We start from the raw sequence: 25,356 nt of genomic DNA on the forward strand, positions 1-25,356 counted from the left end.
CCTTAGCCGCCGCCGCGGGGGTTTCGGACCTGGGGCGGGAGTGGCGGCGGCGAGCAGAGCGGTCGCGGTCATGACGGAGGGCACGTGAGTCCCCCGTCCCGGGACCCCCGAGAAGGGAGGGCGGCGGGGCGGCGGGGAGGGGGCGCCCGGCTCTTCCGCTGTGCTACGGTCTCCGTGGGGGCCTGCGGGGGCGGCGGGAAAGGCCGGCGGGAAAGGCCGGGGACTGAGCCCAGCGCCAGCGCCCGCAGGTGCCTGCGTCGCCGGGGCGGCCCCCACAAGACGGAGCCGGCGACCGACCTCCGCCGCTGGCGCCTGCGCAGCGAGCGCGGCCGGCAGACGTGGACGTACCTGGCGCGGGAGGAGGAGCCGGGCCGCGGGCCCACGGCGCTGGAGGCGCACTCGCTGGGGCTGGACCCCGTAAGTGCGGCGCGGGCGCGGGGTCGGCCCCGGGACCTCGGGGAGCCGGGGGGAGGCTCGGAAACAGCGGCTGCTTCCGGGAGGGAGAGCGCGCCCCCTTCCTTTCCCTTCGTGGGGCGGAGCCTGCGGACTCCGGACGGGAGCAGATGGGCCTCCCCGCGCGGCCCGGGGTCCCCTCTTGGGCCCGGGCCGGCCTCCGCCCGCTCAGCCCCCGTCTGTCCTCCGCGGCAGGGGAGTCACTTCAAGGCCTTGCCCAAAGCGGACACCGCCCGGGCAGCGGCTCTGAACGGGATCGCGTTCTACGTGGGGCTGCAGGCCGAGGACGGGCACTGGGCGGGGGACTACGGCGGCCCGCTCTTCCTCCTGCCGGGTAGGTGGCTGCGGGAGTGCGGGGGCGCCCGCCTGCGGGGCCTTGAGCCAGGCCAGGTTCGGGCCGGCTCCGCGCGGTGAACGCTGCGCAGTGATGAGCGGGTGGGAACCCAGCAGCTTACTGGGGAAGGTGTCTGCGGGGCTGAGCTGTGCCCGCGCTGGCCCGCATCGTGCTGCGGGACGCCGCGTTCCCAGAAGGAAGCAAGGGCTGCTCTGGTGGGGGCAAGGGCGGAGTGGCCCTCCAGTCCCAGTTCGAGTGACAGAGGCGCTCTCTGTCATGGATGACAGGATGACAGGATGGAGGACCTGGCCTCTGTGAAGGTGTCAGAGGTGGGCAGGTGATGGGTGGGATCTTTTTTTTTCTTGAGATTTTATTTTTTTAAAGGTTTTATTTATTTGACAGACAGAGATCACAAGCAGGCAGAGAGGCAGGCAGAGAGAGAGGGGGAAGCAGGCTCCCCGCTGAGCAGAGAGCCTGACGCAGGGCTCGATCCCAGGACCCTGGGATCATGACCTGAGCCGAAGGCAGAGGCTTAACCCACTAAGCCACCCAGGCGCCCCTTAAGATTCTATTTTTAAGTAATCTGTGCATCCCAGTGTGAGGCTCAAACCCGCAGGCCCACGATCTAGAGCTGCTCGCTCTACCAACTGACCGGGCCATCCAGGGCCCCCGTGGGTGGAATCTTGAAGTCCTCTTTGGGCAGGTTGGGGGAGGCCAGGTAGCTTGTGTGTGCGAACTTACCCTGGGGGCAGGGGAGCTCAGGCAGGGAACCTGCTGGTTCTGTTGGTGAGTCCTAGGCGGACTGTGTTTGGGCCTCCTGGGTACTGAACTGGTTCAGCTAGCTCAAACCATGGTGTTCTAAGTAGGTGCTAAGTAGGTGCTCAGCTGCGTCAGGGAAGAAATTCCATCCTGTAAACGTACGTAGAAGGACTCCTTTCTCCATCTGCTCTTGCCTGCCCTGCGCTGTACAGCGTTGTAGCTTCTTGTCCGGGACCCAAGGGCCTGTCTTTAGGGGTCAGCCAAAGGGGTTCTTTCTTCCCTTTGGCCCCACCTGCAGCCTGCTGAGACTGTTGCCAGAGATCTTCATAGGGAGGCGGTGACACCACATTTGCCTCCTCTGGGGAAGGTGACCGGACTTCACTGTGTCTCTGCCCCCTCATCAGTGACATGGGGCTGATGAGAATCAGGCTAGGTCTTACATTCGGGGCACCAGGGACAGCTGCACTGCTTCGTGCTCCCTGCTGCAGCTCTGGGCTCCGCCTGCTGGGCTCCTCCCCGGTGCAGGCTGTAGGCTGGGTCTTTGCCTCCCCTCTTCTGAACTCTGGACAGACCATCTTTCTCAGGTTGGTCTGTGCAGAGGTACTGTACAGGGTTTTTCCATGGCTGGTTGAGCTTTCACCACTCCTTCCGTTTCCTGCTTTAATTTGGGAAAATGCTCCTGGGGGCCATGGTTCTGTATAGACAATTCCCCACTGAGTGTAGTTCATGCGGTACTTGCTATTCCCATGGGTCTTTATGGGAAGGCGCTGACGTGGCATTGGTCTGCGCTGACCCCGGGCAAGGTGGTAGGACTTCACTGTGCCTTGGCTGCCTCGGATGTGATGTGGGGAATCGAATTTGGTCATACGTGCACCATACATGCATCACTGTGGTGAGCCCCAACGCTGGGGTCCACCCCCCTGGGCTCCAGCCCCTGCCCTACTACTTGGGGCCCATGCCTCAGTGTCCTTGCCTGTAGAACGGGAAAGACACTGCCTCTGTTTCTTGGCCTTGTGTGTTTCTTCGTCTTGACAGCGTCATGACTGTAATGAAAAGAGACGGGCTAGATTTGGGGGGATTTTTTTTCTGTGAACCTCCACAGCATCTCCAAACCTAGCTGCCGTTCTTCTGTGTGAGTCTTCCAGGGCTTCTGATGCCTCGGAGCCAGAGCCAGGCATGTGTTTCGTGGTACATTTTGACCAGGGCCTACCCCAAGACACCCAGCCCACTCCCCTCCCTGGCAGGGCACCACAAGCATGTGGCTGGGGGAGGTGGAGGCTAGGGATGGGGATAGACCGTGAGTACCATATTCAGGAGGGCTAGGCTGGAAAAGGTTTTTTGTGGATAAAATTCATTGGCCATTGGCTATCTCCCCAGTTTGCAAAGTGACATATATGCTAGAAGAAAACCTATAAAACGAAAAAACATAAGCAATAAAGCTCATCCTCTCCAGGGGTGAACCATTTGGTGTTTCTTTTCCAGCAGGTGTAGACAGTCTTGTGGGAACTTCGAGTGGCTGGGAGGGCTTTGCACACCCCATGTAGGGAGTATCATGTCTTGCTGCTGCTCCTGGGGCCTCACTCCCGACGTCCCGGACGATGTTGGGAGGAGTAGCCTTCTCAGGCTCGTTTCCATGGAGAGGAGACTGCCAGACCCGCTCCCTGTACTGTGGGAGGAAAGGGGCCTGGGCTTAGCAGTGCTGAGCGCCTGCTCCCGGTGACATCTTTTCTGCCACATAGGCCTCCTGATCACCTGCTACGTGGCCCAGATCCCCTTGCCCGCAGGCTGTAGAGAAGAGATGGCGCGGTACCTGCGGTCGGTGCAGCTCCCTGATGGCGGCTGGGGCCTGTGAGTCGCTTTTTACTGCACACGTGTGCATGCGTGTGCACACACGTTCTTATGCAGGAGCTACGCCTGTCAAGAGTGGGGGCGCTGTAGCCAGTCTGGACCTGGGGTGGGTGGGAGGGACGTTGGCTGGGTGCTGTGGTCAGCTGGACCCTGGTGTCCCGGGGGTCTCAGGACGGTGGCGGCACACTCTGGCCATTGGTCTTCTAGCTTGTGTTACAACTCGGCTTTCTGACTGCTCGAGAGACTAGTGAGACTCACCCCATAGAAAACCCTCCGCTGTTACCACTAAGGCAGAAGGAAATTCTTGACTCTGGAACGGCAGCAGGTGGTGTGAAGGTGGCCAGGTGCCCCCTAGTTCTCAGTGTGCCTTTTGGACACATAGCTCAGTCTGGGGGCAGGGCCTTCGCCGGGGGCTCAGCTGCCTGCCCACCCTGGTCGTGGGCTTTGGTACCTCTTTTTCCACACCCAGGGCTGGGGTTCCTCCCGGTCAGCTAAATCCTCCATCAGGGGTCCTCCATCTGAATTCTTGGGGGACAGCCCAGCCTCTGTTTGCCCCTTGACGGGGCTCTCTGGGCCTCAGCTTGTTCCCTCTGGAGCTGGGTCTGTGTGGTGTGGTGATGAGGGAGCCAGAGCTGGGCCCCTGCCCTGGGACTGGTCCCGTTGACTTGGGCATGGGATGTAAGTAGAGGAGGTGGCAGGTCGCGCACAGGCAGCTGGGGACGGTCCAGGTGTGGGAGCTGTGTGGCAGTTCCGGTGTTCATTATGTTGTCAGGTTATGTCAATGAAAGGTATTAGAGCGTTTTTGATTTTCCTCAGGAGACTTCGCTGAAAGCCTTGTTCAGTTTCTTAGAAGTAATGAAATGTGTCTCTTGTTCTGTCTCCTCCCCAAGGCACGTGGAGGACAAGTCCACGGTGTTCGGGACCGCACTCAACTATGTGTCTCTGAGAATCCTGGGTGTCGGGCCTGATGATCCCGACTTGGTACGAGCCCGGAACCTTCTTCACAAGAAAGGTAGTCCTTGCACAGCCCGTGCGGGTGCTCCTTCCTACAGGCAGAGGCCACGAGTGTCCGTCTCGGGGCTGGACTCACGTATTCTGGGGAAGCCGCCGGTCCCCCAGCTCCTGTGCCACTGGGCAGTCCTGAGCAGCTCGGGAGCCCGCTTCTCTCCTGGGCTCAGAGGAGCCTCAGCGCTGTGTTCGGGTCACGCGAGGGGGCACATGCGGTTCCTGAGGAGCTAATCTTCACAGTCAGGCAGATGTTTGGGGACTTCCCTTTTCCGTAGGTGGAGCTCTGCTCATCCCTTCCTGGGGGAAGTTCTGGTTGGCTGTCCTGAACGTTTACAGCTGGGAGGGCCTCAACACTCTGTTCCCGGAGATGTGGTATGCTTGTCCTTCTGCGGCTGATTCGTGGCTGGGTTGCCAGTGCTTTCCCGAGTCGGGTGATCGGCCCTGGGTCACTTGTTGCCTGTTCCACAGACGAGGGGGTGGCCCCTTCTGTGGAGGGAGGCTGCGTCAGGCTCCCGGTGGAGGCCCTGCTTGGCTGAGCCCTGCAGCCGGATGGAAGGGGTTCCCGGTTGGGCAGCAGGGAGGCCCTGTGGGCCTGGGCCCCGGGCAGGTGCACGGGTTCCGCCAGGCTGGGAGAACGGCTGGTGTGGCGAGCGTGAAGCTCTGGTGCTGCAGAAGGCTGTGCTGTGTCTCGTGCTCATGGGCGCTCGGAGCGTCCGTGGAGCAGAGACAAGAAGGCAGCGGGCGTGCGGCTCTTGCCAGCCTCAGCACTGGGCTGGGCTGCGCTTTTTTTCTGTTCTCTTATCTCCTTGCTGGTAACTGGGAAGGTCAATCCCAGGCATCATACTGTCACCCGTGGGCACCTCAGTTTCAAAGAGAAGGTTTTCCTCGTTCACAGAATCACGGTGCTGTTCGCACACTCCGCGGAGTCAGCACTGAGTCCTTCCGCTGAAACCCTTTTCAGCAGCATCTTCACATTTTGGGCATCTCCCCAGAAAACATTCATGTGCACGTCAGTCCCCCAGTGTCACCTTCAGGGGCTGAGAGCCCTGGGAGCTTGGGTTGGTGGAGCTTGGGTTGAGCCCCTGTGGCTCCCTGGAGCCCTGTCCGCAGCGTCGTGGCACCCGGGGAGCTGTCAGGGAGGTTGGGGGCTGTTGTGTGAGTGACCTCGGCGGGGGTCCTCCAGGTGAAGGGTTCTGACGCCAGGGTTGAGGGCCCACCCTCTGCAGCCTTGCGGGGGGGGGTGACGGGCAAAGGGTGGTGAGGTGAGGTGCTGGGAGGGATGCTTGGGAGGAGGCGGGAGGTGTCCTGGGGCCACCCTTGCAGTCCTCACTGGCGGCTCGCTGGGGTCCCGTGGACCTGTGGGGTGTGTGAGGCGTGGGCAGGGGAGGGCACCGAGCCGGCGCTGGGAGGCCAGTGTCAGGGCACTGGCAGTCTGTGCTGGGCCGTGACGGCACTGCTGGTCTTGCTCGGGGTGGCATTGGAGGGGTGAGTTAGAGGGGGGAAGGTGTGCAGGGTGGAGGACCGGAGATCCTGAACCACTCCAGCGGCAGAGAAGCTGTAATGTACGCCCTTGTAAGGTACGCCCCTCGCCGAAGTGAGTGGTGGCGCCCTGGAGGGAGGGAAGTGGCCCGAGGCTAGAGCTGGCCCAAGGACTGGGTACCTGCCCAGCTTGTGACTGGCCTGCCCGCGCCCCTGACACGTTCCGACAGGAGGCTGGAAGGGAAAGTGGGGACAGTGCCTGTGCTGAGGCCAGGCTAAATGTCTGGCCTGAAGCATGTTGGTGGAGATAACCCTCGAAGCCTCAGTCCTCGGGAAGGAGAGCCGGTTCTGAAGGGTTTTAGATAAACTTTATTTTGGAACGGTTTTCAATTTCCAGAAAAGTCGCAAAGGTAGTCCAGAATGTTCCCGTAGACCCTTCACCCTGTTTCTCCGTTACTAGCATTTTACGTCGCCGTGGTATCTCTGTACGGCATACGGTCCTCGAAGCGTAGAAGTCGAGTTTCCTGTCTTCAGGCTGAAGCGGGAGGAGTGGCTGTCACTCCTGCAGACTGTGCCTGTCTGCACCCCACGGGAGCGCGGCTCTGCCGTGCGGGCGGCCGTGCCGACTTGGGCCGGGGCTGCGTGGGTGGTGCCGGAGGGGGCCGGGGCCTTCTGCCGACGTGCTCTTCCACAGGCTGTTTCCTGACTGGGTCCCCGCGCACCCCTCCACGCTCTGGTGCCATTGCCGACAGGTCTACCTGCCCATGAGCTACTGCTACGCCACCCGGCTGAGCGCGAAGGAGGACCCGCTGATCCGGAGCCTCCGCCAGGTCAGAACTCCTGGGCAGGGACCCCCAGGCCTGGGGGGGCCCCCTTGAGTCCGATTGCACATCCTGCTTGCCTGGAACCACGCAGAGCTGAGTTCCAAGTTGTGAGAGCAGAACCTCCGCCTTCCCAGATCCTCCGTGACTGCCCGAGGGGGCGAGGGGACAGCTCAGGGCACCTGGGAGCAGAGTCCGCCTGGGGGAGCAGGTCCCGAGAGCCGGCTTGGGGCGCAGGGTGCTAACTAGGGTGCGCCCCCGGGAGGGCAGCGGGTGAGGAGGGTGCTGAGGGGCTGGTGCCCCCAGGAGCTCTACGTGGAGGACTACGCGGGCATCGACTGGCCGGCGCACAGGAGCAGCGTAGCCCCCGAGGAGCTGTACACGCCGCACAGCCGGCTGCTCCGTGTGGTGTACGGTGGGTGCTCCCCAAAGGGCTGGCGGGCACCTCGGGTGATGCCGAGTCTCCTCCCCCTCCCCTCCCCTCTTTCCCACCCCTCTGTTGTTTGGGCCGCGTGGTGATGAGGGCGACAGCCGTGTGTGCCTCGTGTCTAGTCGGTCCGCCCTGTGTTCGCCCCTGGAGCAGGCCTGGGGCTGGGGCTCCTGGACAAGAGAATGAGGAGCTGCGGGCCTGGAGGGCACACTCATTCCTTCCAGTCGGGGGAAGGACTCTGGGGCCCAGTGGAGGCCCATCTCCCTGCAGGAAGCCTGGTGGCTTGGGGGCCAGCACGGGGGCCGTGTGTGGAAGCGTCCTGTTCCACTGCTCGTGCTTCCCTTGCTCCTGTCTTGGGTGCTGCGCCCTGGGGTGGCAGCTGGGTCCCTGTCTCCGTCAGTGCTGAGATGCTCCCGGCTGCCTAGGGGCAGGGCTGGGCAGCGCATCCGGATGTCAGGGAGGGTCGGGGGGTGGACAGGGTAGGGAAGGGCCCAGGGGCCATCCTATGCTGATGACCTCACCCCTGCAGCATTACTCAACCTGTATGAGCGCCACCACAGCACCAGCCTGCGGCAGCGGGCCATCCAGAAGCTGTACGAGCACATCGTGGCAGACGACCGCTTCTCCAAGTGCCTCAGCATTGGCCCGGTCAGTGCTCCCACTGCCCCGTGTCAGTACTTCCCCGCCGTGTAGGGGGAGGAGCTGGGGCGGGAGGCCCTCTCGAGGCTAGTCTCTGGAGCTGGGAGTGTGGTCTTCCTGGAGGTGAGGTCTCCCACCAGAGCCTGGCAGACAGCACCCTCCCCACCACCCAGTGTGTTTGGATGCTGCTCCTTGGGCTATTTCTCAAGATTTTTCTGGCCAGCTGGGAGGGTTGCCTTTTCTCCCTTGACCATCTCCCCGCAGAACTCGCTACTGCCCTTGCCTTGTGGGGTTTGGAGCTCCAGCCCAGCTCCTGCTGAGCCTGTGACCCAGGGCTCTCACTCTGAGGCTCTGGGCTCCCGAGCCGGCTTTGCATCATGAGGCCGTGGGGCCTGGCAGAGGCCCGGCGTGGACGCGCTTGTAGAGGCAGGGGTATCCCAGGCAGTGCGGGGTCGAGGGGCTGCCTTGCTGCTGTGGGGCGACAGCTGCCGGAGCCTGTGCTGCTGTCTGGGGCCCTGGCGGGCCATGGTGGCAGCCTTTTGGGTCAGTCCAGTGGAGCTGTGTCACTTGGGCCCCCAGGCCTTGCCGTGGCTGTGCTTGCTCACCAGCTGGCTCGGCTCACGTCCTCTCCCCTCCGTGCACATGCCTCAGGCCTCTCCTGCCTCCCTTTGTGGAGTCCTGCTCTGGCTTGGTCTCTGGCGGGGCCTGGTGAGGCGTGAGCGCTCCACTGAGAGTGGAAGGCCTGGTCTGGCTCAGAGTGAGGTGGTGTCGGGGGCCCAGCGTTGGCGCTGTCACCCTTGTTCTCGGGAGCTGCTGCGGGTCTGGAGCAGGGTCCTGACGGGGTCGTGTCTCCCACAGATCTCGAAAACCATCAACATGCTTGTGCGCTGGTATGTGGATGGGCCGGCCTCCTCCATCTTCCAGGAGCACATCTCCAGGATTCCTGACTACCTGTGGTGAGTAGCGGGAAGGGCCTGGCCAGTCTGTGTAACCAGGTTCCTGTTGCATGTGACCAAGAGCCAGGGGCAGACGTGCACGGGGGCCTCCCTGGGCACAGTGGCAGGCGGCAGGGTCCCATATCTCAGCGTCCTACTGAGGGTGCTGGGGAGTCTGGAGTCACGCCTGGACCAGGAATTTCAGGATTTGGGAAAGGTGGTGAGGGTTGGTGTGGAGTCGAACTGCCATAAAGCACTCACTCCTGGGGCTTCTGGAAGGTAGGCCTCGGAAGCTTGCAGCACATCGGGTGGGTTCGGGGGAACGTCGGGAAGGCCTCACTGACAAGAAGGGGTCAGTCCCTGGTTGTGGTGGGACCATGGTGGGTGAGTGTGTCTCACAGTGTCCCATGGCAGGGAGGCGTGCATTCAAGGGGCCCTTTTCCCTCTGGCGGCCATGTGGGCCTGCTGCTGTAAGCAGGGTGAGCCGGGCTCTGGGTGGTCGCCTTACTTCAGCTGTGAGCTCTCTACTCTCTGACCTGGGCTTTTCTCGTCCTCACAGGCTGGGTCTCGATGGCATGAAAATGCAGGTAAAGGCTACAAGGCCATGGCCACTTGCTTCCTTTCCAACCATTCCTGATCTTGGGGTTTGGTAGGGTAACCGCTCCTCGCAGTGAGTTCTGGTAGCGTGTGCTGAGTGGCTGCTTGCATCCCTGGCCCTGCATCTGAGGGGACAGCCAATGGCAGGGACATCGGCAGGCGGCAGGGCTTGTGGGAGAGCTGAGGGTCTGTGGCGACCCCCTGCCCTCTGCCCTCGGCCCGTGGGAACAGTTCAGAGCTTCAGGTGAGGAGGAGACGAGTGTCTCCTGGTGTTCTTGATGGGCCAGCCTCGTCCCGCTGTGACCACTGGCCTCCGTGCCCACATGCCGGGCCGGACGGGGCGGGGAGCGCAGGCGTCCGGGGGGAGGACCTGTGCTTCATGCCCCAGCCAAGCGCCTGCAGAGCTGCCCTTGCCTCGAAGGGCGTCCGTCCCACGTGTGCTCCCAGCTGGCGCTTCCCCTTCTGTGCCGTCCATCACAGCTGGTGTTCTGCTGCCGCCTCTCCCCAGGCGTGTTTCCTGCGCCCGACCCGGGGGTGGAGGTACCTGACCACAGTGTGGCTGGGGCGGGCTGCTCCCGACCAGGCTTGGAAGCGGTGAGCTTGGGAGCCGTCGGGTCCCCCTGTGGTAGTCTCGTCTGCTGTGACCGGCTGGCGCAGTGTGGAGACCTGGAGCCTCCAGCAGTGTGCTTGGATCGCGTGGGCCGCCGGCCCTTTAGGGCGGGCGCACACACACGCAGCACCGTCTGGCGCAGAGTTCACCTCGGTGTGGCTTACCCCCGGCTCCCCGACTCCTACGTGCCCAGAGCCCCTGCGTGGGCTGTTCACGTCCTCTGAACCCGTCCCTGCCCAGCTGAGTCGTTCTTACGAAACGGCTCTGCTGGTGTCGGCGCCTCACAGGGTTGGTTTTGTGGCACATTTGTGGACATCAGGGTTTGAGCCACGTGGCTGGTCCTCGAAGCCGCTTCTGTGCAGTGGTCCGGGTGCCCTTCCTTCCCGGGCGATTGGCTCCTAGAGCTACCTTCTGGGTCGGCCTGGTGGTTTCCTCTATGTCCTCTGTTTCTGACAACTGGTGGTTAGGCCCTGAGGCTTGATCCTGAACGGTTTCTTTTAGGCAGGAGGGTTTCCTGGGGGCAGGCGTCCTCCCTACCTGTTGTCCTGCAGGGCCATGGCTTCTGATGCCCTCTTGGGGCTGTCGGTTGATCTGGGCCCTGGTGTTGCCAGCCCTGTCCCTGTTACCTGAGTATCTGTCCCCGTCTAGCTCTGTTTCAGTGGGATTTGGCCACTGGCATTCTTGTGGGACCAGAGCCTTGACTGGTGAACGAGGCTTCTAGGGTGGGATTTGAGGGGGCTCCTGTTCACCTCTGTTGAGGCCTCCACCAGGCCCCACCACCTCCAGGTGTACTCCGATGTGAAGGGGTGTTCCTGGCCGAGGGTGAGAGCGTCCCAGGCAGTGGTCGTCCAGATCCTCGAAGTGCCCCGAGAGGGTTCTGTCCTGGCGGGTAGCCTGGTGGAGGCAGGTGGGGCTCCCGACCGTCACCTGCCTGCAGGAACGGCCCTTCTCTGGCCCTCATGGGCGTTGAGGGTGCACAGAGCATGGAGCTTGGGGTCAGGAGTTGGCTGGGCTCCCCCCTCTTTGCAGGAGCTGTTGGGAGCCCCTGATTCCTCCTCGGCCCCGCAGGTGTCTGTCAGATCCTGGGTGATGGTGGGTGGGTCGGGGGAGCCGCTGCTGCTCTAACGGCCCGTCCTTGCCTGCAGGGCACCAACGGCTCGCAGGTGTGGGACACCTCATTTGCCATCCAGGCTCTGCTGGAGGTACGTGCTCTGCCTCCTTGTTCTTCAGCCTCTAGATGACCTTCCTGGGTGTCCACTGCTGCTTCCAGTGTGGCATAGCCGCTGCTGACCCTGACTCTTGGCTTCCCTGGGCTCCGAGGCCTCTGGTGATGGTTCCAGCAAGACAGTGGTCTTGCCCGGCAGCTTCGGGTGGTGGGTGGGCTGGGAGGCTTCAGGAGCAGGGAGCCTTGTAAGGTCTGTTCCTGGGGAGACAGGGCAGAGAGCTTCTAGCAGGGAGAGGGGGGCTCTAGGCTTTTCACAGCACTCAGACTGTTCACTGTGGGTACCTCTCAGCACAGGCTGGAGAGAAACCAGAATGTTTTTGTGCTGGTGGGACTGAGGGTGGTGACATTCTGGAAGGTCTTGGGAGGGGGTCTGGGTCACACGAGGGTCTGCCTTTGATGGGGCAGGGTCTTACGGACACAGGACGGGCTGGGCCGGGTTTGGTGTCGACTGTCTTTTTTCATCTCCTTTGTGTCTCCATCACGTCTTCCTGACTTGTCAGCAGAAGTGGAAGGGCCTGAGGCTCGGGTGGGTTTGCTCCTGTTTCCCAGCGGCGGCAAGATGTCACCGGCATTGCCTGGGAAACAGTTCAGCTGTGTAGGCTTGTGCCAGTGAGCGGCCCCGCCTCCATTGTCTCTTCCAGGCGGGAGCACAGCGCAGGCCTGAGTTTTCGTCTCCTCTGCAGCAGGCACACGAGTTTCTCCGACTTTCACAGGTGAGGCCAAGTTTGGCCTGTGCCTGGGCTGGTGGGGCTCCCACAGGCAGGGGTGCCACCTCCTCACCCCTGCCTGCCCTCTCCAGCTCAGGGTAGTGTCCAGTTGGGTTTCCCCAGCAGAGGATGGGGGCTGTGGGCCACGGGCCATGGGGGTGAGGCCTTGAAGGGTGCCTCTGGCTCCAGTGTTCGAGAGGGCCGTAGGGCAGCAGCTGTGGGTCCCCGACGTGTTCCGTGCCAGGCCCGCCGGCCCCGGTGTCTGGGTCTGCTGGTGACGTGGGGCCTCCTCTGCTTCCCACATGTGCGTTCTGGATGCTGTCCAGGTCCCAGACAGCCCTCCTGACTACCAGAAGTACTACCGCCAGATGAGCAAGGTACCGTGGCCGCCCCGCTTTGCCCTGAGTCCTGTGGCCTGGTTGGTCCTGCTTTGCCCTTGAACGGGGCTCTTCCCACGGCTTCCTGGGGCTTCCCGCTCAGATAGACACACAGCGCAGGCTTCTGTCAGCGCATCCGAGGTTCCCTGGCTGGGGAGGTCCAGGCACGAGGTGGCTGAGCCACGCAGGCATCCACGTGCCGCACGCTGGGGGCTGTGCACACGTGCCCGTGCCTCAGAGGCGCTTCCAGACGGCAGCACGTGCAGGGAGCGGGACTGCGTTCGTCAGAACCTGGGTCAGGGTGACGGGGCTGCTGCGGAGGGTGGAGAGCAGCCCCGCTGGGTATGTGGGAGCGTGGACGCGGCGTGTGCGCTTCCTCGCAGCAGGTCGGGAGGTCCTCCTGCAGGGGTGTGGCGTGGAGCTACGCGGGTGGGAGGTGCTCTGACCTAGGGAGGTCCTGACAACCAGGACGCGGGCTCAGCCCTCCACCCTGCCCGTGACCGCCGCACGCCCTGCAGGGGGGCTTCCCTTTCAGCACGCTGGATTGCGGCTGGATTGTGGCCGACTGCACCGCTGAGGCCTTGAAGTCCATCCTTCTCCTGCAGGAAAAGTGTCCCTTTGTCACCAAGCACGTCACGCGTGAGCGGCTATGTGACGCCGTTGCTGTGGTGAGGCTCTGGGCATGGGACGGGGTGCACGATGGCTCCCGGGCTGCCCTGCCGCCCACCCCTGGGTCCGCTTAGCAGCACGTGTGAGCTGTGCTTCCAATGGCTTTCGTCCCCTCAAACCCCTGGGGTCAGACTGCAAGCCCGGGGTGGTGTACCCTCTGACGGCATTTGTGTTTGGGGAAACCACGAGCCCTGTGCTGGAAGCTCGCGGGTCTGGCTGCTCTCCAGGGCAGACTGGCCTTCTCCACGGGGTGTGTGGGGAGGAAATGGGGACTTCTGTGCGTTTGTGCGAAACCCTCCCAGCGTACCCAGTGTTGGTGCGTGTCTCACCGCGAGGACCACGTAGCTCGGCAGTACATGTGTGCTCTAAAAATAGGGGAGCAGGTGCATGCCAGGGCCCTAGGTGGCCACTCAGCACCTGCTTGATAAAGCTGCAGCTGCTTGATAAAGCTGCAGCCTGCTGCTCTGGGCACTGAGGGTCTCGGTTTAATACGACAACTGGCTCCCTGCTCCCCATCCCTGCCCCATTGCTCTTAGCTTTGGGTATTTCTAGAAAGGTCCACTACAGCTTGTGGGCTCCCCCTTATGCTCAGGTACATGGGTCAACTCTCAGGTTGTTGTCTCTCTGGTTTCAGTTGCTGAGCATGAGGAATTCTGATGGAGGGTTTGCCACCTATGAGACTAAGCGTGGGGGGCACTTGCTGGAGCTGCTGAACCCGTCGGAGGTCTTTGGTGAGTGGTTGGTGAGACAGACCTAGGGACCCGACACGCCGTGAGATGTTGTCGCCAACCAGAGCCCAGAGTTCTTTCTCCAGGCCGGGAGCGGTGCCGGCAAAGCTGCTGGCAGATGATGGTGGATCCTTTATTTTTTATTTATTTATTTATTTTTAAAGATTTTATTTATTTGACAGAGATCACAAGTAGGCGGTGGGGGCGGGGAAGCAGGCTCCCCACTGAGCAGGAGCCCGACGCGGGGCTCGATCCCAGGACCCTGAGACCATGACCTGAGCCGAAGGCAGAGGCTTAACCCCCTGAGCCCCGCAGGCGCCCCCATGGCGGATTCTTGAAGGAGCGCCTCCAAGCCCTGGCCCGTCTGTGCTTGTTGACCTCTGAGGGTGGCCATCATGCCAGTGGTTGTGGATGGAAAATTGTGGTTTTGTTTCTCAGAGGTGGTGGAGGAGTCAGTGGGAGTCACACCTGGCTCTCTGGCTTGAGCCTGGGCTGGCTCTTGGTGTGTGCTCTGTCCTCTGCGGGGACCGTCCTGTGTCCTCAGTGCTCCTCACAGAGCCCAGGCACATTGCAAGGAGGTGTCAGTAGGGACCCACTGGCCTGTATTATTCCTGCTCTGTGCTGCTCAGGCGGCTTCTGTCCCTGAGTGTGTGCCCTCGCGTGCCCCCATGCCCCTGCTTCAGGCTCTCTGTCTCGCTTCTGTAACTATTAAATGTGCTCCGCTTGGGGTGGGGCGTAGCTCTGCCCTGTACCGCTCTCCTTCATTCTCCCCCTGGCCCAAATGTCCTCCAGCCGGATACAGGTCTCCAGGCCACCGTGGAGGCACGGGCTACCCTCCTACCTGGTGGCCGTGTCTCCTGGGCCAGTCCGCGGGGACTCTTTCCTTGTTTCCTCTGGAGGGTGACCAGGCTCTTGCTGTCCTGTATGGCTTTGCATGTTAGGGCGCTCTCATTCTTCACGGTTTGGCATGAGCTGCCAGATTGGGTGACACAATGACACTCACATGCGCGCTGACCCCTCCCTCCCTCTCTCAGGGGACATCATGATTGACTACACATATGTGGAGTGCACCTCGGCCGTGATGCAGGCACTGAAGCTTTTCCATGAGCGTTTCCCAGACCACAGGGCCGAGGAGGTCAGGTATGGGTGGCCTGGGCACAGGGAGTTTTGGTCACTGAGCTACGCGTGCTGCCCATTCAGGAGCCAAGAGCTGAGACGCGGGCACACTGGACACCGAGAGCGTGTGTTACTGGGGTGGGTGGCTCGCCGCAGAGAGGGACTGTGGACTGAAACTCCTTTAGCAGTGGAGGGGGGTTGCCAGCGTTCCTGAATCGAGCTGCAGGCCTCTGCCACGCTGAGGGTCAGAGATGCCAGACCGCGCAGTGACTGCACAGAGCTTCCGACGCCCTGAAACCCTGACTGCTGGGAGCCTGCTGCTGAGCGCCGGTCCTCCCGGGACCTATGCGGTCGGTGAACACGTGTTTGTGCGTTGTGGTTTTCATGGGTCGTGTTCTTAAAGTAAGCTAGACGAAAGGAGATGTTAAAATGATAAGAGAAAGTTCGGTATTCGTCAAGAAAGATCCGCTTATCCGTGGACCCACGAAGTTCAAGTCCATGTCGTTCTGAGGCCAGCTTGTCATGAAATGTGTACCGGGGCTCGGAGGAGCACAGCTGTAACACAGAAATCAGTGCTTTCCACATCCTAATATTGGTAAAAAAGGCCTATATCCCCGGCTGCACCCATGTCCACAGAAACGGTGGTTTTTAAACAAGCTCATCCTGTTGACGTCTGGTACGCGTGGAGAGACGTGCACACGTGGAATTGTCATGAGGTGGGCACGCCTGTGGGACCACAGCAGGCACATAGCGGTTACCGGAAGCTCCCCCTCTGGTTCTCTGTGGGCGGCTCTGACCTGCACCCGGGGGATCACCTGGTGCGTGGGCCCCTGCCAGCTGGTCACAGAGCGCCCCGCCCGCCGTCCCCCGTGCCGTCCCCCGTGCCGCAGCCTGCCCGTGCTGCGCGGGGGCACTGTTTACTGTCGGTTCATCTTGGCTCCTCGGGAGCCTTCCAGTGGGTTCCTGTGACTCACCTGCTTGAACACTCTGTGCTCGTCTCCCGGCGCCAGGGCACCCACTTCTCGTGCGGAGCGGACTCGCCGCGTCCCGGGCGCACCCGGGCGCCTCCGAGGACTCCCTTCCACCCGGCACGAGCTTGTGCTTTCACGCCTCCTGGCGGGGCCAGCACATGGCCGGCCTGGTCATACTGTGCCTTCGCGGTCACGCTGTGCCTTCACGGCGTTGCTGGGTTCTGCTCGGAAAGCATTTTCGGAGGCTTTTCACGACTGTGCTCACAGAGAAAACAGTCTGCCGTCCCCCGCCAGTGTCCTCTTCGGGCTCTGGCTCTCCCGGGAAAGGAGCGCAGGCTCGTGGGAGGAGCGGGAGGCCTCTCTTCTTCCCCGGCTCTCTGGAAGAGTGCGCGGGCGTCTGCTGCTTCCGCCTCAACTGTGCGGGCTCCGTTTGGGCCGGGAGTTTGCTCGGGGGGAAGGTTTTACATTCTTACTTACGGGGTCGGTTTTACTTGTTCTAGGACTGTGCAGATTTCCTTTTTCTTCTTTGTTTCAGTTTGGGGGACTGTCCCATCTCCGCTCCATTTTCTGTGGATCTACACGGAGCTGCCTGCAGTGTCCCCAGCAGCAGCTCCGTCCCCACTGCGTCCCCGGTTCCTTGCTGACGTGGGCGACCTGGGCCTCTTCTCCACCAGCAGCTTGTCAGTCTTGTCTTCTCTTTTCTCTTCTCTTCTTTCTTAAGGTTATTTATTCGTTGATGCATTTGACAGAGAGCAAGAGAGCGCGTGTGCGTGCGCGCGTGAGCAGGGGAAGGGGCAGAGGGAGAAGCAGGGTCCCCGCTGAGCAGGGAGCCCGCTGCCAGCCTGGATCCCAGGACCCCGGGATTGTGACCCGAATCAAAGGCAGGTGCTTTACTGACTGAGCCACCCAGGTGCCCTTGTTTTGTCTTTCAAGATTTACGTATTTCAGAGAGGGAGGGGGAGAGAGAATCCCAAGCAGACTCCCCACTGAGCACGGGGCCTGACGTGGGGCTCAGTCTAACAACGCTGAGATCGTGACCTGAGCCGAAACCAAGAGTCAGACACTCGGATGCGCCACGGGGCGCCCCTCAATCTTTAGTTGACATACAATGTAAACATGCATTTCAGGCGTACACGTAGTGGGTCCGCAGGCGTGTACGTGCTCACCACAGCGTGGCTACCGTAGTCCCCATGCAACACTCTTTTTCTTTTCCCCCAAGATTTTATTTATTTATTTGACGGAGATCACAGGTAGGCAGAGAGGCAGGCAGAGCGAGAGGGGGAAGCAGGCTCCCCGCGGAGCAGAGAGCCCGACGCGGGGCTCTCGATCGCAGGATCTGGGATCATGACCTGAGCTGAAAGCAGAGGCTTAACCCACTGAGCCCTCCAGGCGCCTGTTAAGATTCTATTTTTAAGTAATCTGTGCGTCCAGTGTGAGGCTCAAACCCGCAGGCCCACGATCTAGAGCTGCTCGCTCTACCGACATGCAACTCCCCTGCGTGCCGTACCTACACCGCCTGCTTATTCATTCCGTAACTGGAAGCTTGTGCCTCCCATTCATCCCTTCACCCATTTTGCCTGTCCCCTGATGCCCCGCCCCTCTGCCACCCACCAGGTCTCTGTGTTTATGTGTCTGTTTCAGCTTTTAGTTTTTCATTTTATTATTTTTCTTTTATTAAGTGGGCTCCACACTGGGCTGCGACGCAGGTCTTGAACTCACTACTCTGAGGTCAACACCCGAGCTGAGACCAAGGCTCAGATGCTTAACCAGCTGAGCCACCCAGAAGCCCCTGTTTCTGGGGCCATATGTGCCATAGTTGAGCCAGTTACCTACTGAACGACATCTTCCACGTTCTATCAGTTACGAATCACCCCGCCGTAATTACTCCCGTGCAGACTTTTGTGTGGATGGGTCTTCAGCCCATTTGGGTAAATACCGGAGAGCATAGGGTTGGGTCATGTGGTAGGAGTATTTATGAGTTTTGTAAGAAACTGCCAAACTGGCTTCCAGAGCACCTGTGTTGGCTTGCAGTGGGTGGGAGCTCCTGGTGTTCTGTAGCCTTGGGTTTGTAGTTCTTCAGGATTTTAGCCTTTCTAAGAGGTGTGTAGCGGTTTGTTGTGTTAATTGGCCGTTCACTAGGGACAGAGAACGTTGAACGTTTTGTCATGTATCTGTCCGCCGTCTGTATGTTTTTTGGTCAGATGTGTGTTTAGATCTTCTGTTGTCTCATGGTCACATTCTCGGATATTTGAAAAGCATTTTGACTAGCAGTCCTTGTCAGCTGGACACTCTGCGAAGACTTTCTCCCGGTCTGTGGCTGTCTCTTGCTTCTGTTAGCAGGGCCTTGGGAGTCTCCTTTCAGGGACTGTGTCTAAAAAGTCATCACCAAACCCAAGGTTGCCTAGATTTTCTCCCGTGGTATGTTTTAGGAGTTTTATAGTTTTGTGTTTTACACGTAGGTCTGTGATTCACTTCAGCTAACTTTAGTGAAGGATGTAAGGTCTGCGTCTGGCTGTTTTTTTGCATGGAATCGCACTTGCATTGTTCGGTGAGGTTTCCTTCCTCCATTGAACTGCTTCCCCTTGTCAGCAATGATTGCACTACATTTATGTGGGTCTGTTTCTGGGTGATGGGTTTCATTCTGCTGATCTGTTCTTCTAACCATGCCACACTGTCTCGATTACTGTAGATTTTATAGCAAGTCTTTTCCTTTCTTTTTTAAAGATTTTATTTATTTTGGAGCAAGTGAGCAGCGGAAGGGGCAGAGGGAGAGGGAGAGAGCACCTTAAGCAGGCTTCATGCCCAGTGCAGAACCCAGCTTGGAGCTCAGTCTCACGACGCTGAGATCGTGACCTGAGTCACAATCAGAAGTCGGACGGTTAACTGACCACACCGCCCAAGCGTCCCTTATAGCAAGTCTTGAAGTTGGGTCAGGTCACTCAGACTTTCATCTTTGTTTCCTTCAATGATGTGTTGGCTATCCTAGGTTTGTTTGTTTGTTTTTGCCTTTCTGTATAAACTTTGGGATCTGTCCTACAAAGTAACTTGCTGGGATTTTGATTGGGCCTGTACGAATCTATAGATCAAGTTGCAAATATTGTTGATTTCTTTCATCATAATTTTTTAGCTTTTGTCTTATAGATCTTCTATGTATTTTGTTAGACTTATACCTAAGTATTTTTTTTTTTTTTGGTGCTCACATACTTCATATTGTGATTTTAATTTCAGAATTTGATTGTTCATTGCTGGTAAGAAGAGAATTGTTACAATTGCCTTATACCCTGCAACCTTGCCATGATTGTTCAGTGGTTCCAGGAGTGCTTTGCTTGAGTCTTTGGGATTCTTTACATAGCTAATGTCATCTGTGAGCAGATGGTTTTGTTTCTTTCTCCCTGATCTGCATACCGTTTATTTTCTTTTCTTGTCCTATTGCACTGGTTAGAACTTCCAGTGCAGTGTTGAGTAGGAATACTGAGAGGACACCCTTGTTCAAGGTGAAGAGCTTCCCTTCTCTCCCTAGTTTGCTGCAAGTTTTTGATCATAAATGGGGTTCGATTTTGTCTAATACTTCGGTAGCGCTTGGTGTGATCACGTGACTTTCCCTGTTTAGCCTGTTGATTCGATAGGTTACGTTAATTGGTCTTCGAATGCAGTCAGCTTTCCGTACCTGGGATGATGCGTCTCGCTGGTCTGTAGTCTGAACTTCACTTTGTGCGTCATTGTGCGTGATTTGCCAGTGCCCTCTTGAGGACTTCCACGTCTGTGCTACTGAGACAGAAGGTCTGCAGTTTCCTTTCTTGTGAGGTCTTTGCTTTTGGTGTCCAGGAGATCCTCTCCCCACGGGGTGAATCAGGTGGCGTTCCCTCTGTTTCTAGTCTCTGGAAGAGGTTGTAGAGACTTGGCATTATTCCCTCCTTGGATGTTAGAAATCACCCGAGAATCCCTCCGGGCTGCTCTTTATGTCGTTAATTGTGGGTTCTTGCGGGTCTTCTGCTTGGACTGGCCTGTCGCGTGCAGAAGTGGAGGTGACAGCTTGTATTTCTTGGTATTAAACGGGAATGATTCTAATTTTTCCTCATTTGGAATGATTTTTGCTGTAGGTTTTTTTTGGTAGTTACCCCTTTTCAGGTTAACAAAGTTCTTTTTTCTTCCTGATTTGCTGAGTTGCTTTTTTCCCTCTGTTGTGGGTGTTGTATTTTAAGATGACTTTTCTGTCTCTGTAGAGATGATAAACATAATATCCCGTGTCTGTTAATGTTGTAGACGATTATTGTAGATCCTTGTTAGGTTGAAACACCGTTATTTCTGGGACAACCTAACTTGGAATCATCATATCTCTACTGTATTCAATTCCCCAAAATTTAGGTTTGAATTTTGCGTGTGTGTTCATTCATGGATAGCCTGAAAATTGTGCTCTCCCACATCCCTCTTGTAGGGTCTTTTGCGTTTCTAGAATAAATGAGGGTGTGTTTCTTCCCGTGTTCCCTGGAAGAGTCCGTGTCACCTTAGAATGATCATTCTTGTTAGTTAGTAGAATTTACCATTTAAAACTTCTAGTGCTGGACTTGTTTTTCTGGGCAGTTGGGATCTGTGACTCCTGTCTGCTCCTCCTGGAACCAGCCAGGCTCCCACTCTGCTTGAGGTGGTTTTGAGAAGCTCCTTTCCCAGCAATTTGTGTGTTCCAAGTTTTCACCCATGTTGCATAAAGTTTTCTTGTTTTCTCTTAACCGTTCCATTTCTGCCGCACCTGTGGTCACGTCACTCTTTCCTTGCTGGTGTTGTGTGCTTGGCCCTTCACTGTTTGTGCTGGTTGTCTCTTGTTGACTGACGGCAGGCCTAAAACTCACAACAACAGTGTCTCTTACCTCACAGTTTCTGTGGATCGGGAACCCAGGCGTGGCCCAGCTGGGTCCTCTGACACCCGGGACACCGGCGGGGACTGGGGTCTCATCTGAGCATTGGCTAAGGAAGGGTCTGCTCCAAGTTCACATGGCTGTTGGCAGGTTTCCATTCCCTGCAGAAGATCAGCCTGAGGGTCCCATTTCCTTACTGAGCATTGGCCAGAGGCCACCCTGTTTTTTGCCATGTGGCATCTCATGGAGCCAGCCTGGGACAGGGAGTCTGCTAGCAAGACGGAAGCTAGACTTCCCTGTGCCCAAGTGTCAGAAGTGATGTCCCGTCAACTTGGCTGCAGTCTGTTGTTTGGAAACAAGTCCCAAGGGGAGGGCTGCCGTGGGGGTGGGGACCTGCCATCGAGGCTCGCGGGGATCACCTTGGAGGCTGTCTTTGTGTCACTCCAGCCTTCCAGAGAGCCACCTGGGCTTAGGCTGGATCCCTAAATCTAACATTTTCTCTCTAATTTTTAACTTCTGAAAATTTCACTTTGCCTGTTTACTCAAGCCTGTGTCACTGATGTGACAGCTGCAGAACCGGTTCTGTCTGCGGCTGCTTCTAGTGTGGGTCCCGCTCACTTCCACTTCCTCCTGCTCTGCTTTCTTCTCACTGTGACTTTGCTGCTCCCTCCTGTGTCCCCTCCTTGCTTCCTCCCTGACCTCGGTGTTTCTTCTCTCGACCACCGGTTTTGACCCGTTTGTGAAGGAAGACCTTGCTGGTTCGGCTGAGGCCGTAGGATGGGTGGGATTGGAGCAGGTGGATTGTTCCCCCGCAGCCTCTGTTAGCACCGTCCTGTGTTCCAGGGAGACGCTCGAGCAGGGCCTGGAGTTCTGTCGGCAGAAGCAGCGGGCTGATGGCTCCTGGGAAGGGTGAGTGAGATCCGGGGCGCGGGTGTGCCTGGGCATGGGAGGGCTCTGCCCTCAGTGTGCTCGCGGGATGTCCGTGTGGGGCCTCGAGCCGCACCAGAAGGCTGTGGGGGTGCGGCTGACGGCAGGTGGGCCTTGTTTGGGTCTGAGCGCCTGGCCTCATCCCGGTGGAGCTTTGCTCAGTTGCTGCTGAAGGAGTTTGGCTGCCTGTGTGGGTGGGGAGGGCTCCGTGGCCTGGGACCGGTCCCGTCTGTGATTCCTCTTTCCCCGGGGTGTGGTTCCGTCTTATGTCCTGTGAGGGCCAGGCTGGGCAGGTCTCTTGCTCAGCCCTAAGCCTGAGGCACAAGTTGATGGCTTGCCAGAGGCCATGTGGATGGTTTTCTTGAAAATAACCCCAGCTTCCCCGACCCCGTGATGAAACGTGGTCCCCTAAGTCCGGCAGAGCTCCTGTTGCTTTCATACCCTTCTCAAGAGGCTGAAAGGCTGAGACCCTCCTTTGTCTTCCTCCAGCTCCTGGGGGGTTTGCTTCACCTACGGCACCTGGTTTGGGCTGGAAGCTTTCGCCTGCATGGGGCAGACTTACCGCAGCGGGTGAGTGTGGGCTCCTGGCCCTGCTCCATGGGGCTCCTCCCAGCAGGTCGCTCTTCTGGGGGCATCTTTTCCTTTGGTGTTGGATTTGGGGCATCTTTGGTATTTTTCGAAGCAGTGAGATTCCTGGCTCTGGAGCTGACGGTGGCCCAGGAAAGACACTGGGCTGAGGCCTTGGCTCCATGTTCTGGAAGCTTCCAGCTTGTAGCTTGTGTGTGGAGGGGCACTCTGGGCTCACCTGGCCCCCACCCCAGTGGGACTGCCCCAGGCTGGGTTGAGGGAAGGGAGGTGGCCTCAGGTCTGAGCCAGCCCGGCTTTGTGGCGGGTGTTTTGGGTCTCGGGCGGTCATGCCAGAGCTGCTCACTGCATCTGGGAGGAGGGGTCTCTGTGCCATTCCCGTCACATGGTGGGTGGGACTGGAGTGCAGGCTGCCCCCCACCGCCCACTGTACTCTGTCCCATGCTCCCTCCATACCCTGGGGAGGCCTGGTCAGTGGGTTTTTCGGCCTGGGGCCTCCCTGTACTGACAGCGTCTCCCATCTTGGTCTCCCATCTTGCCGGTCTCTGTAGGGCTGTGTGCGCGGCGGTCTCCCAGGCCTGTGACTTCCTGCTCTCCAGGCAGATGGCGGATGGTGGCTGGGGGGAGGACTTCGAGTCCTGCGAGCAGCGGCGCTACGTGCAGAGCGCCACATCTCAGATCCATAACACGTGCTGGGCCCTGATGGGGCTGATGGCTGTCAGGTGGGGGCTGTGGGACCTGTGCCCGAGTAGGGGGGTCAAGAGGAGGAGGGACGCTGAGCCTGGAGCAGGCAGTTTGGGTGGGGTGCGGGCAGCTGAGCTCTGAGCAGGGGTGGGAGGGGCGAAGCGTGCAGGGCAAGGGCAGATGTCTTTCTAAACACGAGCTTCCTGCAGAGAGGCTCGCCGTTGAGAAGAAGACCACCCAAAGTGTCAGCAAGGGGGAGAATAGGCCCGGGCCCACAGGGTGGGGTGAGGCAGGTCCCTGCAGCGCTCTCTGTGGGCCTCCTGGCTCCACACGCGTGTACGGGCACACACACGTGCACAGTATCCTGATCTGGGCTGCCCTCGTGGCTTTGGGCCTGTTTGGGGAATCTTCCTAAAACCCCCTCAGTTAGGCTAGGTCAGTGTGAGCCGGAGCAGCCGAGTCTGGGGGTGCCCCACAAGGCAGTCTGCCTCCCACTGCTCCTGACCCTGCATGCAGTCCTTCTGGTGTGTCATCATGCCTTGTGCCACGACTAGTGAGGATTAGCACGCCTGACTTCCGGGGCCCTTAGAGAACCCTGAAGGCTGGTGGGACCTGGTGGGCATGAGAGTTCTCCTCCTATCCTGGGGTGAGCACAGAGCAGTGCCTGGTGGCTGGGGCCCCCCAGACAGGTCTGGAGCAACCCAGGCGCTTACCCAGCCACGTTTGCGGGGCTGCCCACCCGGCTTGCTCACCCCTGCACATGCTGTGTTCTGCATTTCTCAGGAATTGGGTGTCTGGGATTTGGGTAGGAAACAGGCAGTCGTGGCCCGTGGTGCCAGCTGTCCTAGCGGCTGTGTCTGGCAGGGCAGGTCAGTCGTCACACAGGGGTTCATGTCTGCCCTGCCTGACTGTGTGAGGGATGCTGCTTGGGCCGCAGCCAGAGGCGCTGTCCTCTGGAGGGTGGTGGCAGATGTGTTCAGCGCCTCCCGTTTCCCTAGGCACCCCTGCGTGGAGGCCCTGGAGAGAGGAGTCAGCTGTCTGCTTCGGAAGCAGCTCCCCAGTGGCGACTGGCCCCAGGTAGGCCAAGGAAGCCCGAGGAGCCCATGGCCCAACACTGGCCTCAGTTGGCATGGTCGTTCTCACACGCCTGTGCCCCCAGACCCCTGGCGGCGTGCCAGTGGGCGGGGTCTTGGGGGTTTGCGATCCATCACGGCCTCCAGTGAGGAAGCGTGTGGTAGTAGGTCTCTATTTGCAGAGGAAGCCCTCGCTCAGAGGCTGGGCTGGGGTTGGGGCGGGGGATGGTTCTGGGCACCCTCAGCCTCTGCCTCGCAGCTCTGACTCAGCAGCGAGTGCAGGGCAGCCTCCCCAGTCCTGCAGGCCTGGGCTCACAAGGTCATGTAAGACTGAGCCTCTCCCTTGGATGAGTGTGGGGTCGGCACAGCTGTGAGGAGCTGGTGACTCAGGCTGGAGGCTGTACCGCAGGGCAGGGCTCCAGAACTGGGGTGGCCGCAGGGGGATGGCCCGCCGAGGCTCCTGTGCAGACTCCCTGGGAGCTGTCCAGCGGGCCGGCTGGGGTTTCCGTTTAGGGATCTCCTTGGTGTGTATTTCCCTGCACTCTTTCAGGAGAACATCGCTGGCGTCTTCAACAAGTCCTGTGCCATCAACTACACGAGCTACAGGAACGTCTTCCCCATCTGGGCCCTTGGCCGCTTCTCCCGCCTGTACCCCGAGAGTGCCATCGCCGGCCAGCCTTGAGGGCGCCCGGCGGGCGGGTGGGTGGGTGGGGGTGGGGGATGGGTGGGGCATGGGTGGGGCTTCCAAACGGTTGCCAGCACTCGCGTTCCCGTTGGGGCAGCTTGGGCTGCAGGAGCCCCGCCTGGGTGCCTAGTGCCCATCACCACCCACCTCTGCAGGGTGGGACTGGGCTGGGGCTGGTGCCTTTAGACACCTGATCCTCAGGACAGGTTTAGTTAGAGAAGCTTGTGGAGCTCGGGTGAGGAGGGGGACAAGCTGCGCTGTGGCCCTGGGGAGGCCTGGCACATTCTGCGGTGCCTGGGCATGGCGCATGTCCTCTCTGTCGGGCTGGGGCGCTTTCTTGGCCGATCTCTGAGCTCTTATGAGAGGGGAACGGTGCCTCGCCTGCCTTCTGCCGGGTGCTGCCCAGGAGCCAGCTTGGCTGGGCCTGTCCCTGTGTCTTCTGTCTGTGGGGCTGAGGGATGCGACAGCTTTTCTGAAGAGCCCAGCGGGAGGCTGGTCCTCCCCGTTCACCTGGACGCCCCGGGCTCAGGAAGGAACGGGGACCAGACTTGCCACGTGTCTGCCTGCTCAAAGGGGAGCCAGACGTGCCGCCAGCCCTGCCCTCAGCTCAGGCCCACCTGTGGCGCCTCGCCGTGCCGCCAGCATCCTTCTCTCTGTAGTGTCCAGGGCTGACGGAGGCACAGGCAGGAGGCCATGTGTGATGGGCGATGAGTGTCCGCGTGCTTGGGAGGCTATCACCGTGGGCCACTGCCGTGTGCCAGGGACAGCGGAGCAGTCTGCTTAGCCGGCTGGACAGGCCTGACGCCGTAGGCACCCTAACGCCTGCTGCTGACCCTCATGTCC

At 59.6% G+C, this 25,356-nt stretch overlaps 1 protein-coding gene across 2 annotated transcripts; it reads left to right on the top strand.

The window, feature by feature from the left end:
- The first annotated feature begins 41 nt into the window (after positions 1-41).
- LSS (lanosterol synthase) lies at positions 42-24,518 on the top strand. Of its 2 annotated transcripts, none has more exons than XM_032865184.1 (22): positions 42-84; positions 249-417; positions 649-787; positions 3,286-3,394; positions 4,285-4,406; positions 4,678-4,774; positions 6,576-6,711; positions 7,009-7,117; positions 7,662-7,780; positions 8,630-8,727; positions 9,266-9,293; positions 11,059-11,115; positions 11,780-11,851; positions 12,172-12,222; positions 12,741-12,890; positions 13,526-13,622; positions 14,654-14,759; positions 21,403-21,468; positions 21,976-22,056; positions 22,623-22,793; positions 23,754-23,832; positions 24,379-24,518. In XM_032865184.1, the coding sequence occupies exons 1-22, from the start codon at positions 71-73 to the stop codon at positions 24,508-24,510; spliced, it is 2,202 nt and encodes a 733-aa protein (XP_032721075.1). In that variant the 5' UTR covers positions 42-70; the 3' UTR covers positions 24,511-24,518. The 2 variants fall into 2 exon arrangements, with proteins under 2 accessions (XP_032721075.1, XP_032721076.1); XM_032865185.1 differs by having other exon boundaries at positions 12,828-12,890.
- Positions 24,519-25,356: the final 838 nt, after the last annotated feature.

This window comes from Lontra canadensis, unplaced genomic scaffold (genome assembly GCF_010015895.1).
Source record: "Lontra canadensis isolate GAN:19392208 unplaced genomic scaffold, GSC_riverotter_1.0 scaffold29, whole genome shotgun sequence".
NCBI lineage: Eukaryota > Metazoa > Chordata > Mammalia > Carnivora > Mustelidae > Lontra > Lontra canadensis.

Excerpts from the sequence above, each read along its gene's own strand:
- LSS (XM_032865184.1), top strand. Across the intron at positions 3,395-4,284 it reads CCTGATGGCGGCTGGGGCCT|GCACGTGGAGGACAAGTCCA; the intron begins GTGAGTCGCTTT and ends CTCCTCCCCAAG. Across the intron at positions 23,833-24,378 it reads CCAGTGGCGACTGGCCCCAG|GAGAACATCGCTGGCGTCTT; the intron begins GTAGGCCAAGGA and ends GCACTCTTTCAG.